The 15,923-nt window shown below is 53.2% G+C and overlaps 1 protein-coding gene and 1 long non-coding RNA gene across 2 annotated transcripts in view; one reads left to right on the top strand and one right to left on the bottom strand.

Moving 5' to 3' along the window:
- Window positions 1–468: 468 nt before the first annotated feature.
- ITGA11 (integrin subunit alpha 11) overlaps window positions 469–15,923 on the top strand; it is a 134,673-nt gene continuing 119,218 nt past the window's right edge. Inside the window, exon 1 of the mRNA XM_058294400.2 lies at window positions 469–621. Within this exon, the coding sequence (XP_058150383.1) occupies window positions 570–621 (52 nt within the window). The 5' untranslated portion in view covers window positions 469–569. The remainder of the gene's footprint in view (window positions 622–15,923) is intronic.
- LOC139438039 (uncharacterized) lies at window positions 5,465–6,395 on the bottom strand. The gene is made up of 2 exons (XR_011647909.1): window positions 6,193–6,395; window positions 5,465–5,722 (listed from the first exon to the last, which is right to left on the bottom strand). It is a non-coding gene; the product is annotated as an uncharacterized lncRNA (long non-coding RNA).

Below are 15,923 nucleotides of genomic sequence, written 5' to 3'. Positions count from 1 at the left end.
GGGAGCTGCATTTATTCCAGGGTTAGAAGAAACTGAAGCCTCTACATCTGAACCCTAGTGTGCAGGGAGGCAGGGGATGTCTCAGAATGGACTTTTGAGGAGCATCCATTCCCTCTGGCCAGGGGAGACCCGAGTCACCACCCATGTCCCTGAATTGCTTTAGGCACCCCTGTCAGCTTCGTAAAGCTCTTTTCTCTGTAAAATGGGAAAATAAACCATTTTCTCTGAACAGGCTTTGACTTTGGAGGGGCTGGAGGTTCGCGGGAGCGGTCCTCTGCTGTTTTCTCTTCAGGAAGAGATCTGGTGGCAGCGTGGAAGCCTGGAAGTCGCAGCACGCCTTCTGTCCAGGTGGCAGAGGGGCCTAGTTTGGAGCGAGCCGGAGTCGCATCCGGGCGCCCCTCCCCTCCGCCGGAGCCCTCCCACTTCCTCTGAAAGAGCCGGGGCTGTCAGGGAGCCCCGCGCCGCTCCCAGCGCAGAGCCGGCTGCAGGCGCCTCGCCGAGCAGGCTGCCGCTCTGGCTCGCTGCCTCCCGCCGCGCCGCCCCGGGCACCCGCCGCCCTGCCACGGGCCATGGACCTGCCCAGAAGCCTCGTGGTGGCCTGGGCACTCAGCCTGTGGCCAGGTATGTGCCCCCCTCTTCTCCCCTCGCCTCTGGGGGACCCTCCCCGGCCCGCCAGGGCCTCGGATCCAACTGCCAGGAGCGAGACGCGGTGCGCCCCCCTGGAACGGACATTGGCTGCTCTTGGGGACTTGGGTCCCCCAGTCACTGACTGAGTCTAGCGGCTCCGCCAAGTTCCATAAAAGAGGGAGGCGCGCCGAGGTGACTTAGAGCCCGGAGTCGGGTGTGTTTGGGAAGAGTGGCAGGAGCTCAAATTGAAAAGCGCCGAGAACTGGTGGCTCCACTGGGCGCTCTAGGTTATCTCCAAGGGTCAGGCCCGGGTTCCCGGTGCCGCCGCGGGGGGCACTGAGGGTCCGAGCCCGGAGGGTGTGCGGCGGGGGCTGGAGCAGGGGGCTCGACGCCGAGTGAGCGCCGCCTAGGCTGCTCTTCTGCCCGGCGCGCGGGGAGCATCCCGGAGTGGGAGGACTAGGCACCGCGGCCCGGCAAGCCTGGGAGAGGCCCCTGGAACAGACGGTGCCCAGGACCCTCCCGCCGGGAGCGGAGCGAAGCCTGGCGCGATCGGCCCCTTAGCGCGGCCCCGTGTTCCAGGGCCTTGGGAAGCTTTACCTGCCACTCGGTGTAGGGAAGGGGCCTCGCCCCTCAATCTACGCACAGAATGATCAATTATTCAGTAACCTGGGAGGGCAGCCGCTGTCACCGAGGCGCGCGCCGCAACTGAATGCACTCCAGGTGTCCGGGCGCTGCGGGACCTCCGGCCGGCGGGGTGCGTGGCAGGAGCGAGAGACCAGCCCCCGGCTCCCGGTGGTGAGGTACTAGGACACCGGGGTCCCCTACGAGGCGCCCGCGCCCTACCCGCCCTGCGGGGGCTGCGCCTGCGGCACTGTTCTACCCACAGCGAAAACTTTTGGGGCCCTTCTCGTGGCAGCCGCTGCTACTGCGGAAGCAGCACCATCCGCAGGGAATGGCTGGAGGAGGTCGCCTGGCCTGGCCTTCCCTGATGCCAGGGCTCCAGGCGGGGGTGGGACCAGTGGTCGGGATCAGATACGGCGGCAGCAGGAGGGCAGCCCCGCAAGGAGCGCGGGTAGGGTATCCGCAGCCGGCGCTCATTCACCCCAACAGGAATACCACCCCGTAACAAGTGCGCCGCCCTGTTGGTCTCAGTCTGGTCCTGGGAGGCTGTAATGGAAAGGGCCTCTCACTGGCAGTGTTCAGTGGGGATCCTAGAGCCACAGTTGGGAGCAAATACTGATGCCTTAAGTTGTGGGGGTTTTTTAGGGGTTGCAGTGGGGGGAGAGTGACCAGGGCAGGACACATCTAGAGACCAGCTGCAGGGGGAGGCTTAAGGGAAGTTCGTGCCTTAAGAAGGAGGGGAGACAATCCAGGGACTGTTTTCAAATCACTAGGAGATCCAGCCCAGGAAGGGAATGCACTCCTGTGGGACCCCAGAGCCCAAATGGGACCTGAGATGGAGCGGTTGCCTCAGGGTGTAGGGACAATTGGGACCTCAGAAAGCTAAGTGGCAAGACTTTGGAATCAGACCTGGTTTCCAGTTCGGGCCCTGTGGCCTCCAGCTGTGCAACACTGAGCAGGTCATGCAACCTCTCCAACAGGTTTCCTCATCTGTGGAATGGAGATGGAAATTCTGGGTTCCTGAAGTTGTCGAGCTGATTAAATGCAGCACTGTAAGAAAGGCACCCAGCACAGGGCCTGGAGCACAGTCGCATTTAATTGTAAAGGTTAATTGCAAAGGTCGTTACTCAAGTAGGGGCTGGAAGAGAGAAGAGGGGGCCTTAAAGGACCTCTGAAAACACAGGACTTGTGACTCAGATTTCCTTTTACATAGAGGAAACCAACCCTCAGTTATATATGGTCAGTTTGGATTCTTGAAATATGGGATCCATTAAAACTATCAATCGATGCTGGACTGACATCTGCTTGCAAGGAGCTGGGTGTGGGGGCCCATGCACAAATGCAATCTGGGCCCTGCCTGTAGCTGAGAACAAGGCATCACCGGGACTCGAAGGTGCAGAGAAGATGAAGGGCTAGGGGTTCAAACAATACAAATTCAAATCCAGTAGGATAAGCAAGGGAGGCTTCCTGGAGAAGGAGATATAATTTGAACTGGGCCTTGAAGGATGTGTAGAGAGTGGACAGGCCTTAAAGTGGGACTGTCCATATTTTCAAGCATTTTTTCCTAGTACTAGATAAAGAATAAAAGACAACTATTTTTAATCCACAATACTGACTGTGGTCAGGTTGGACCCTGAAGATGGGAAGGGTCTAAGGCCACTGGCTGCAGGGCAGGGTTGATGTTTGCCTCTCATCTGAGCATCACATCACACCCCTGGAAGGCAGCTTGCCTACGGGTGGCAGCTGGTTTGACTGGAGGAGACTTAGCGCAATGCCCTGTCCTAGGCCAGCTTTGGTGTGAGTCCTCTCAGGCCATTATGAACTCGGAGTTTCTACCCTCCTAGAGCACCTGCCACAGGCTGAGCATGGTGGTAGGATGGGCAAAATTATCAAAAGTGCAAAGAAAAGGAATAAACAAGTCCAAATTCTTTTGTGGCTGATGTTGAGAGAGAACAGATCCATTGACCAGAACTTTATGATCATAACACATCTAGGTAAGGGTTGTAAAAGGGTGACATTCTTTAAAGATCCCTGTTTTTACTGAGCATCTATTATCCATCAGGCCCCATAAGGACACAGAGCAGGAGCAGACATTGTGTCAGGGTCACAGTGCCTGCAGTGGGTCTGGGCTTTGCCAGTTATTGCTCTGGGCCCTTGGGCACCTTACTGAGCAGCTGTGTGCCTCAGTTTCCTCACCTGAAAAATGGGAATAATAACAGAACGTATAAAGTTATTACAAGGACTACATGAGCCAATGTACCTACAGTGCTCAGAAAGTGCTTGGCACATATTAAGTATTAATGAGGTCATCTTTCTTCTCCATCTTCAACACCATCTTCTTCATCGTGAAGCCCTTACTGAACGGTGCTGATCATTCAGTAAGGAATCTAAGGATGCACAGAGATATAGCTTTCAAATTCAAGTCCATGGGTGAAGCCTAGAGGAAGTGCCAGGGTCCTGTGAGCTCAGAGGAGACAGGCCTGCCAGAGCCATGAATAAACAAAGATTTTTGCAGCCCTTCCCCCAAAGAACTGACCCAAAGTCTTGATCATAATGAGAAATCTGGGACTTTTTGCCATGGAGTCTGTCCTGATGTCAGTGTCCTCTCAGTGTGGGCGTTTTGTGGTGTTGCAGAAGAGAGGACCCATGGGCTAGGGTCCTATTCAATGGGGAAACCTCCTATGGGCAAAACACAGCGTTAGGCACCATGGGCGAGCAAAGGCTGAAGAGGTGCCAGCTCTGCTCTCCACCTCTAGGGGGGTGCAGAGGAGGAGAAAAAGTTTGTTGCCTTGCATGCCCTAATGCCCACTCTGCTGGGAGTTTGTCAGCCAAGCCCCTCAGTTCCCATCAGCTGAGAAGCTGCAGGATCCTTCCATACCACGTGCAAACCCAAGGGCCTAAGGAGAGGGGAGAGGAGTCTCTTTCTACTCACTCACTGTAACCATCTCTACCTCAGTGAATCCCCCACAGATGGGAAGTCTGTCTCCTCGTCTTCCCCGTCTTTCCCCAGCCCCCCCACGTGGGGCAGTGGGCCCTTGAGGAACTCAGGCAGGGTCTCACCTGACTCTTGCTCTCTCTGAGCCTCTTTCTCTCCTCTCCTTCCTCTCCCAGCTGCAGGGGATCTTCCTTCCCATCATCTTCCCCCATGGCTTAGGAGAAAACTATGCTCTGAGCTGGCCTGCCTTGGCTCTTGCTACAAAGAAGGGAGTTGGAGAGATTTTTTAAAGTCCTCTTTTCTCTCCATAATTGCCTGACTTTGGATATTATTGTTTCATCATATGGCTTCAAGATCTTATTTTGGGAGTCAAAGTTCAACATTGTTTAGTGCATTTGCAAAGAGAAAAGATCCATTACCCTCCTCCCCAGACCGTGACAGCCTCTGGCTGACTCAGGAAGGGCCAGCAACAAATCACACTTGAAAATGCACAAATACATTTCTAAAGTGGGTTCTCTGCTGCTCCTCATTACTTAATGCCACCCACCCCCAGCCCCCATCACCAAACCACTGCAACTCCAACTACCAGCAAGAATTCACAGCCCCTTGAAACTCTTTTCCCCTAAGTCATCCAGGGAACACCCTGCTCTCCCCGACACACACCTTTGAAAATCCTGGGACCTCAGAGCCACCTGAGGTCAGCCCACTCCCCACAATCGATTCATAGCCTCACCCTCAATATGGGCCGCTTGCAATGGGGAGGTTAACATGGACCGCCCCCACCCCCATCAGATAAAATCCAAAATGCCTTCTTAGTTCAGTTCTCAGGTTTGTTACCCGTCAGGGGAAAAGGGGAGGAGGGAGCCTGGAGTTGTAACCAAAAATAAATGAGCTCTGGATCCTTCCATGGAGGGTTTTCATGCAGCGCACTGTGACCTATGTCACAAGATGTGTGAAATCCCACCTGGAGTAACAAAATCAGTGCCGTTAACCCCCCAGAAGTCTCCCTCTCTCCCTCCCTGCCCCAGTCTTTTCATTTCCTCTTTCGCCCAAGTGCTTGTTAAATGGTAATAATCACCATGTGAGCTGGGGAGCCAGGTTGCCTGGATTCAAATCTTTTCTAGCTGAGTGGCCCTGGAGAAGCCCCTCTGGGCTTCATTTCCTCAGCTGTAGAATGGGGAGAACCTTAACTCAACTCCCAGGCCGATGAGTGTGGTTCATTTGTGTAAAGTGCTTAGAGCAGGGTCTGGTACCCAGCTCGCTCTCAGTTAACAGTAGCAGTTATTACCAGTCCCACCATTTATTATTTGATTGATGCCAGGCCTGCATCAAGCACTTTCTCACTTCTCACTTAGACTTCGCTGCAGCCACATGAAGTCACTACTGCAGGAGGAAAGGTTACCCAGGAGGAAAGGGAGACTCAGAAGTTAAATGGCTCGTCCGAGGTCATGCCGATGGACTTGTATTTGTACTAAGGGATTTGCTGACACCAAAGCCGCTGCTCTTAATCCATGCACAATATTTTTCCAGAAATGGGCCCTGGGGGAGTAGAAAGACAAATAAGATGCTCTCGCTGAAGGAGAAATGAGCCCAGTGTGCAAACAGCTATCCTCAAAGGGGGTGACAGCCCAGGGGCAGTACCACTTCCTTTCTCAGACTCTGTTGCCAGTTCAGAGCTAGATAGACAGGGACTCTTCCACACAGGATGCAGGCTTAATACGAAGTCGCCCTCACACCTTGCCTCGTTACGTGGGAGCTTTTCTCCCTCACTTGTTCGGCAGCTCAGAGCCAATAGGGACTCAACCACCAGCCCCCAAGTGCTCAATACTCGGGGACACTGACCACCCAGGGGCTCCCACTCCAGCCCATCCTCAGGTCCAGCTGGGCACACCTCCTCAGCCACCACTGGCCTCCACTGCCCTAATCAAAACCTGCTCTGAGCTTCAGGACTTATGAATGAATTCATGCCCAGCAGGGCTCAGGCGTGGTGACAACTTGATGTGTCTTACCCAAAGACGTTTTAACTGGGCTGTGCCTTGAGCCAAAGGCATAAAGGACTCGTGTTGGGACTTTGGGCCCCAGGACAGCCAGTAGAGGAAAGAGGTGAGGGAAGAGGCCTGCCGGGCATTCTCCAGCATCACCAGCCTCTATTCCATCACGGTCAGATGTCTCTCGCCCCAGCCCTCGTTGATGACGGGCAGCCTCGTCTTGAAGGAAGAAGCCCGCCTGTGGTTTGGGTGATGCTGCTCTAAAGTGGGCAGAGGTTTTTCCACGTGGCATGTGGGCCTAGTTAGGCAAGTTGCTATAGCAACAGCCCCAGGATTCCAAACAGGATGAGACAGAGCAGAGGCTGCCTCTGCAGCTGGGGCTGACGGCTTTCTTCCCCCAGCAGCATCACCCAGCTGGGCCAGGCAACCAGAAAGCCTGACCCTGCAGATTTCCAGGTCAGTTCAGGAGGACTGGGCCTCAGGAAGGCCACAGACTAGGAAAAATCGTGAAATGGGCCCAGCAGTCTGCAAAGAGCTAACGTGTTCATTCTACCAATCAGGTCAGGCCAGGCCAGAGGTCCTGTGTCCATTAGATGGCTGGGGAAACTGAGGCTTTTAAAGGTTGAGTGATCTGTCCAGGATCATATGGAAACTCAGTGCCAAATCTCCTGACCCAGGGTGAGGCTGGGAACCTAATGTGCTACTTCTCAGGGGGAACTTAAGGAGAAAGCAAAGCTTCAAACAGTGGAAGGAAGTTTTAATAGTGACTTTTCTACACCTGTAGCAGGCAGGTTAAGTCAAGATCATTAAATAACTCTCTGTGAACCGCTGGAATGACCCTAGTCCTCACCATCCTCAGCCTGACCCATCTCCAGACTCACTGCCTCTCCTCCTGCCTGGAAGACCACAAACCAGTTTCCATCTCCTCCCCTTCCCCCAAGGTCAGTTCCCAAGGGAGTCCCTCATGGTCAGTAATTGGTGGAAATCAAACAGCCCCATAGATATTTATGTAGGCATAGCTCTTCTCTGCATTTATTCATACCACTTACCTCATATGTGGGGCCGACTACATAATTAACGGGGCCCAGAGCCAAATTAAAAGTTATGAAGCATTCAGGATGGCCATAGCAGAACATTGTACCCAGCACAGGGCCTTTCTGAGTGTGGGGCCCTACAGCTACACAGGTCACATGCCCATGTAGCCTCCCTGCTTGGGTGGTTCTCCCCCAGGCCTATCAATTAACAAGGAAAGCACCATGAAAAAGAAATGGAGTGACTTGGCCATTTGGCCAACATTAAGCACCCACTAACCCCAGGCACCAGGTACTGAGGTTTCTAAATTAAATAAGGCAGTCTCTGTCCCCAAGGTGCACGCAGTGGGTGTGCCCCACAAATCACACAAACCCCAGGGCTTGTGCTGAGTGTTTGAGGGCAGGTGGTATCCATGGAGCAGTTATATAAACAGGTGTTTTGGTGGCTTTTTAAGCCAGGAATTTCAGATGTTTTTGTCTCCAGTTACTGTCCCAGGACTACTAAATGAGCCATTTGGAGGAACTTCCAAGCCGTTGACCCTGGGCTGTGGAATTACCCACTGACTTTGGCAAATGGGAGAAGCCAGCACTTGGAACTGCTGGACTCACCACTGGCTGCCCTCAACTGCTGGCTGCCCTCAAGTGTTTGTAGTGGCATGGCCCCGCAGGGCTAACACTCCTAACAAAGGGTGGCTCTTCAGGTTTGGGGTCTTTACCTGCCCACTTTGGTCCCCCTTTGATCGATCATGGGATTGCAGAGAGTCAGTAAGATGTAGGAAAAGAACCAGCAAATCCAGTGGCTCTGAATCCTGGCTGAACAAGAAAATCACCCCAGAACACATCGTCAGCCTCCACAGTGGAGCACAGCATTGGTCATTTTTAAAGCTCCCAATAATTCTAATGTGGATCCAAGGCCAAGAATCGCTGAAGTCATCTAAACCCAACCCCTAATCAAGCAGAAGAGAAACCACTGTCCAGAGAAGGGAGATGACTTCCTCAGGATTGCACCACAAATCTGTGGAAAAGCCAAGACATAACCAGGTCTCCTGACTCTCAGCACCTTTTGGTCCACCTCCCAGCCTCATTGTCCTGGATTCACAGCCAGCCTGGGCTGGAGACTCGACCAGGGTTTGAGAGGCTGAGCTCTGGGACTGGGGAGTGGAAGTCGGGGGTTGGCAGGTTATTCATTAGTACTGATCTGTGTCCCCCACAGGGCCCTAAGCTACCTGTGTGGCCCCATGCAGGAGAACCAGGAAAGCCATAGAGAAGCTCCAGGGCGCTAGCTCTGGCCTAGGATCCCAGTCAGAGCTACCCACAGACAGGGAGCGGAGGCGGGGCAGGCGGGGGGCGGCCAGCAGGGGGCGGCCTGAACCCATTAGGTTATTCCCACCCCGTGATTCCAGGCCCCTCTGAAGCTGTTGAGTGCTCAAGTGAAGGAAGCGCCTGCCTCAGGATGGGGCACTGAGGAAACAGAACCCAGGCCAGCTGGGAAAGGTCTACTCCATCAAGGAGGGAGAGGGGGCTGGCTGGGGGCTGGAGCAGGAGGCCCCTGCCCAAACTCAACCTCATCGTCCCTCACAAGAGGACCTGAAAGCCTCCTCCCTGGACTCCCACCAATGGCCCTCGACTTCAGCCATCCGTACCTTTCTCTTACAGCAGCCAAAGTAGGCTCAAACACAACCCGAGCTGTAGTCGTGCCCCTCCTTAAAACCCTCAGTGGCTCCCCAGTGCCATCAGGTTGAGTCCAGACTCTAACAGAGTAATCAGACCCCGAATGGCTGGCGCCAGCCTGCTCTCAGGACCCCCCTGCAGCAGCACCACGCACGTGGGCACACCCCTGCGGCGCCCCCGCCACCCTGAGCGTCTCTCAGTTTCCCAGATGCGTCGAGTGTTTTGGGCCCCCACACTTACTCTTTCTAGACCCTGTTCTACTCTCCCCTTCCTTCCTCCTGGCTGCCTCCCACTTATTCCTCAAGTCTCTTCTTGACCACACTTCTGAAAGCCTCACCTGACCCCCTTCATCAGCACTCGGGGTCCCACCAGCATGGTCTCACGATACCCTGTACTTTTCTCATGATAGCCTTGAGCACAACTGCCCAAACATCTTCCCCCACTGGACTGTGAACACCATGGGACCAGGATCGACCTCTGTATGTCAGCCCAAACACGGGGTCTGACATAGTAGACGCTTAGTTAATACATGCTGAATGAATGAAACCACGGTTGGTCCAAGTAAATGGAAGATATTTAAGGGCATCTGCTTGTCTTGCATTTCTTTGCACACATACCTCCAGGAGTCACGTAGTAGACTATGTGAGCCAGGCCCTGTGCCAGATACTCTAGGTACGATGAGAAGAGATAAGTTCTGTCCTTCAAGGAGCATATGGTTTAGTAGTAGAAAGAAGATCTCTGGATAAATAACTACAATACACAGTAGGAAGTACTAAGGGCTATGAGCGAGCTACAGATGAAGAACGATGGGATTTGAGAGGTGGGAGAGATTATTTAGAAATCCAAGGAGGATTAGGTTGCAGCAAGAGGGAGTGGGTAGAGAGTGCATCTGGGCAAACCGACAGCCGTATGGTCGGCAAGATTCCCGGAGCATGCCCCAAGGGGAGCTGCAAGAATGAGATAGTGGACAGAGAGGACCTCACGCCACGTTAGGCATGTGGAGTTAGCAGCTAGGGAGCCACTGGGGCTTTGTAGGGAGGAGAGGGGCACGTTCTAACCTGTGTTTTGAGAAGCGAGGGTGGGGAGTGATGGGATGCAACAGGACAATTACTGGGAGCAGGTGCCAACAGGAAGTTGCCTACTGCGGTGCCGGAAGCAAGAGGAGGCCAGAGCCTGAGGTGAAGGTGGTGAGATGGGAGAGGAACATGAACCTGGGAGGGATGGAATCTGACAGGCCGGCCGCCAGCGAGCCGAAGGAGACGACCCTCTCGTTGAGGTATCTGGGGTTACGGGGTGGTGCCCGCGAACTGTGGAGAGAGCGTGTGGGACGATGAGGTCTGAGGACGGGAGAGTTGCGTCCGTTTCGCACATGTCGACTCTGTGATGCTAGAAGGGTGGCAGAGGCGGCCCTCCCGCCTTTGGGGACGTTGGCTGAGGGCTGGGAAGCGAGTCCCACTGGAGGCGTTTTGACTGTGAGCCGCGGTGGCGTGTGGGCCTGAGCGGGAGGCAGCTCCCGCGGAGGAGGCCTTCGTCCCCTTCCCAAACCCCAAAGCAGTGATTCATGCCCCGAACTTCAAGAGAACCGAGATTCTGATTTTAAAAGTCCTTTAGAGCAGAAGAAACCAACGAGAGGGCCAGGCCAGACCACAAGCCAAACGTCAGCTGTGGAATGTGCTTGTGCTGCGGCGAGGCCAGCCAGGGACGGCTCCGAGAGAGCCCTGCCGCCCGACCTGAGCGGGTCGGAGTCGTCCACGAGGTCGTCCCTGCTCTCTCCCTTCTTTCCAGCGTGGATCTGACTGCATTCTAGCACAGCTGAAGCCTGGTCCTCTCCCAGCCCCAGCCAGGAAGTTCTGCTGGTCCCACATCACCCTTCTGGTAAAAGCCCTGGTCTCCCATCAGTCTTTCCACCTCTGCTCTCACAGGATGAGCACCAGAGGCAGGCAAAGGTCTGGGCACTGCAGTGGGGTGGAGGCAGAAAGGCTCCAAGGCTTGTGTCAACCGACCCCCGGCATCTGCTTGTCCCTTCAGGACCTTCCAGCCAGAGGGCTCGCGTCAAAGGTCGGTCATAGCACGTGGTGTCAGGCCTGTGCTCCAGATCCTCCAAGGCTCCCCTTCTGACTCTGAGTGATCCGGCACCCACTGGCTCTCGGACGTCACGTCATCCCTCCCCTCTTGCTCGCCCCGCTCCTCCCGCACGGCCCCTGGGATGTTGTCAGACACTCCAGGCGCCGTGGGCTGTGCGCTGGCTGTTCCCACTGCCTGGAGAGCTCTTCCCCACAGGGCTTCCCTTGGGTCTTTGCTCGAGCATCACCTCTTACCCAGGCCTTTCCAGCACTCCTCACGAGAATGCCCGCCTCAGTTGCTCTCCCATGTGCAAAAACCCCTCCTATCCCTCTTCTCTGCTTCGGTCTCTCTGAGGCATTTAACATTATCTAATATTATCACCTATTTTATTTATTCACCTTGTGTGAATGTAATCTTCATGAGAGCGAGGGTTCCTGTCTGTTCTGTTCACTTACATGTCCCAGAATCTAGAACGGTGCCTAACCAGAGCAGGCACGGAATGAATAGCTGTAGAACCAGTCAATCCACCAGTGAGAATCTCCCCACCAGCCCGCAACAGCTGCCTGAAATCCCATTACTGAATCAATCACCCTTGGTGTCAAGCATCACCCTCTTTCCAATCCCCCTTTTTAAGAAACAGTCACCTTGGTGAGCATGTGTTTGGTCCTGACACTTTTGTGGCCATTTGTTTTTTTCTTCTTTATTTTTTTTAAATGTTACATTAAAAAAATATGAGGTCCCCATATACCCCTCACCCCACTTCTCTCACATCAACAACCTCTTTCATCATCGTGGCACATTCATTGAATTTGGTGAATATATTTTGGAGCACTGCTGCACCACATGGATAGTGGTTTACATTGTAGTTTACTCTCTCCCCCAGTCCACCCAGTGGGCCATGGCAAGACGTAGAGTGTCCAGCATCTGTCCCTGCAGTACCACCCAGGACTACTCCAAGTCCTGAAAATGCCCCCACATCATATCTCTTTTTCCCTCTCCCTACCCTCAGCAGCTACCATAGCCACTTTCTCCACATCAATGCTACAATTTCTTCCATTACTAATCGCAATAGTTCCATAGCAGAATATCAGTAAATCCACTCTAATCCATACTCTATTCCTCCATCCTGTGGACCCTGGGATGGTTATGTCCACTCCACCTCTATATCGAGAGGGGGCTTAGATCCCACATGGATGATGGATGCAATTCTCCTGCTTGCAGTTGTAGGCATTCTTGGCTCCCTGGTGTGGTGGTTGACCTTCTTCATCTCCCTGTTAGCTGGCTGGGGTAAGTCCAATAAACCAGAGGGTAGGAGTTGCAAGTCTGTTGAGGCTCAGGGACTGGCTGTCTCATGGACAGTCCAGAGATTCACCATTTGTTATTAAAAATTTTCTTTCCAGACAAGAAGAGCTTGGTGGCTCTTGAGCCTCACTTGCAGATAGACAGGGCAAGAAGGGTCGCTGAGGGAGAGGAGGATCTCTTGAAGCAGGGAGGGCCTTACAAGGGGACGATTGTGTTCAAATCAGGCAGATTCTCCATGCTATTTGGCATTATTTACTGTGATTCAGAGAGGACACAAGGAGATGTGCAAAAGGTCTTGTTTTATGCAGTGGAAGCATGAGTATATAATGGAACTTCCCAGGAAATCAGGGGATGGAGCAGAAGTTTAAAATGCCTCATTTCCCACAAAAGAGTAGTGATTCAGAATCCATGCACCACAGAACGTGGCTATGTCATTTAGTGCCCAAGAAGGAGCTGGGAGTGCCCTGAGAAGATGGTGAGGGCTGAACAAGAGACTCCAGGTTACAGCCCAGTGACCGGGAAGCACCCGACCAGAATTGGCCCCTGTGGCTTGGGTGAGGATGCAAAACCCATTGTACAGGTGGAAAGACTGAGTCTCAGCCCTCCTAGGTCCATGTGAGGGGGCATATTCCATTAACATGGTGTTTGAATATTGGCCCTGGCACTTATTAAATGTGAGAAAGTCCATTTTCTCTCTTTAGAATGTATAATGGAAATTATAATGCCTACCTGTTCGATTAGTATGGAAAATTCAAAATATTACTTCAAACCAAGCAAAATGCCTGGCTGGGAAAAGGTACTTGGTAAATGTTGATAGCAATAGTAAAACCTGCTAACATTCACTGAGAGCTGCCATGAATAAGCTTTGATACAAGCACCCATTTCACCCTCTCAATAATTCTTTGAGGTGGGTACTACTACCTCCCCATTATAAAGATGAGGAAACTGAGGCATGTGGAGATTAATAAGTTGCCCAAGATCATGCAGGTGATAAAGTGATGGTTGGGACTTGAACCCAGGCAGTCTGACTCCAGAGACTACAATTCTGAGAGGATGACTTGCCCAACGTCATACAGCTTCTGCTAAACAAGGGAGCAAAATCCAAATCCAGATTTTTCTCGCTCAAAAGCCCTCCTCCTTTCTCGTTTTGCCTGTACTGCCTGCACAACTTTGGCCAATCTGTGTAACACCTTGACTACTTGCACTTAATAATTTTTTTTAAATTGACTAAATAGGCTCATTCTTTCTCCTTAACCTCATCCTAAGCAATACTTGCTGTGGAATCTAAGTTTTGATTTGCCTATAATTTTTTAATATGCTTTAAAGAAACAGAGTCAAGTTTTTAATGTTCACCCTTGTACCCTCTAAACTCTTTTCCCCAGCAGCCATGGGGAGCCCAGGGTTACACTGAGCAGCCCTCACCACCAGAACCGAAGAGTGACAGGGGCGGGGATGGATTGGAGGATTTTTGAGTGAGACAGACCTAGACTCCATTCTTCTCTGGCATGATTTCTCAGCTTCTCTGGCTCTCTCTTTCTGGAGTTTTGGTCAAGGGCTCTTCAGCCGAGCCTGGAGAAGGTGACAGGTGTCCAGACAACGGGAGTGGCCATTTTCTCTCTTGCTCAGCCCACCCCAGGGTGAGACCCAGGAGAGCATTTTCTCACCACTGGGTAACCAGGTCCCCTTCTGTTTCTGGCAGCGCTGTTTGGGTTGGCCGTGGACTTGCTGAACTTCCCCATTGCTGCTGGGGTGGGCCAGGAAGAGTGGTCTGCACAGGGTACCTGACTCATCGGGGGGGCAGGAGTTTTTATGTGAAACCAGAGGCCAAAATCTCCAGATCAAAATTTTGCTGAGCATGGGGCTGGTGGGGAGTGGGGGGGGGGGGGGGGGGAGGAGGTGACAGGGCAGTAGGGAACCACTGGGGATGGGGATCCCAATAAGCCTGTGTCCCCCATGAAAGAAGAGGAAGCCCCCTATCTCCTGCCTAATGAATGTCTTTTGGGGATGTGTGTTAAAGTAGGGAGGAGAATGCCTCTTTCCCCAGGCTTTGACCACTCCAGAAGCCCTCCTCTTCCAGGAAGCCCTCTTGAACCACCACCAAAGCAACACATATTACTCTGGGCTTCTCCAGCTCCTCTTACCAGCAACATCTCCACTCTCTGCAAGGCCAGCCGGGCCCCTTGGGCAGCAGACACGGTTTGCTTTCTCCTCCTCTGTGGAGCATCTCGTCACCCTGCCACCTACACACACCCCTCTTAGGGTCTTGACGCTGCTTTGGCCACTTCCTGCCAGCCAGTGCACCCTGTTCTTCAAACTCTAGCCTACTCGGCCTGCTGGGCAGGACAACGACCAGCACCTAATTCATACTGCGGAATTCATGGCTGGTAGAATGTCAGACTTGCTACCTACCCCTCCCCTAACGATTTCGTAGGAGAGGCTACTTGAAACCAGCCATTACTTAACCCATCTGGGCCAGTCTGGGCCAATCCTGACCGTTACAGGTATGGAAGTCAAAGCCTGGGGCACATATACACCCCTCCCTCCCTAGACCCTCCACTGGGGCCATGAAAAAGCTCTGGAATGCAGATGAGGATCCCTGGATCAAGTCCAGGCTCTGATACTAAATTGAGTGAGCCACGTGCCCTCTTAAGACTTCTGTTCAATCACTTGCAAAATAAAATGCTGGCCTTCATGTTTCCAAAAGCCCTTTGGAGGTATGCTTCTGTGCTTTCCTGACCATTTCCTGAGCCAGAGCCTCAATTCTGATGAGAAAGACGCTGACGACCGAGACACTATTTTAAAACTTCATCTAGCCTGGGTGGGCTCAGTGCAGTCAGTCCTTCAGCAACCACAGACCCATCCTTAGCTTACATCCCTCCAGCAGCAGGGAGCTCACCACTTCCAGAAGCAGGCCTTTGTTTTCTGGCAAAGACAGATGGTGTCGAAGGCCCTCTAGCTCTTCTGAGGGCCTAAAAGCTGCAGTAGATATTTGAGAAAGTTTTGCACCCGGGAGGAATTGACACACACTGAAAACCGAAAGAGCTTCTGCCTAACTCTCAAGAAACCAAAACGTTTCCACTCCCCAGGGCTCCCGCCCCCACCAAGCCCAGCCTACGGCCTCGAGCTAACTTGGTGAACCTCTTTGGGGCTCCGGTGCAGCCAGAGAGCTTTTCAGATGGGTGTGAATGTGGCACTTAGGGCGGGCCGACAGGCTTGGAAGGGAAGGGCCCCCGCAATTCCTTTTTTTAGTCTGCATTCAAAGGGCAGCGGCGGCCTGGCCCAGTGGTTCTCGGGGTCCTCACTGCCCTACTTCCTCTACTCCAAGGGAAAGCCCTGCCACAAATTGATGTCCTGTGCCTTGTCCTGCTCTTCCTTTGTCCAAACACTCCCTGGGCTGGCGCTAACCCCAGATGCACAGCGCTCTTGATCCACACTCCCGCGACAAGCAGGAGACAAGCTTCGGAGTTGGAAACCAAAACCAAACTGTCTGAGCTCTTTGAATTGGGTAGTAGATCAGGAAAGGGAGGTACTCACTGTCCAATTTGGCTCCTTTGAAATGATCAGTGGTCAGAGTCAGAGTGGGCAGGGACACCCTGCAGGCTGTGCACTCCTTAACTCGCATCAGCTACAGTGTGAACAGCACCCCCTGCAGTTGTGTAGTGGGAGTGGGGGTGAAGGAAACGT

Source organism: Dasypus novemcinctus, chromosome 3 (assembly GCF_030445035.2).
Source record: "Dasypus novemcinctus isolate mDasNov1 chromosome 3, mDasNov1.1.hap2, whole genome shotgun sequence".
Classification (NCBI taxonomy): Eukaryota; Metazoa; Chordata; class Mammalia; order Cingulata; family Dasypodidae; genus Dasypus; species Dasypus novemcinctus.
The sequence above is the reverse complement of the archived record's forward strand: the minus strand, read 5'-3'. Positions and strand labels throughout refer to the sequence as shown.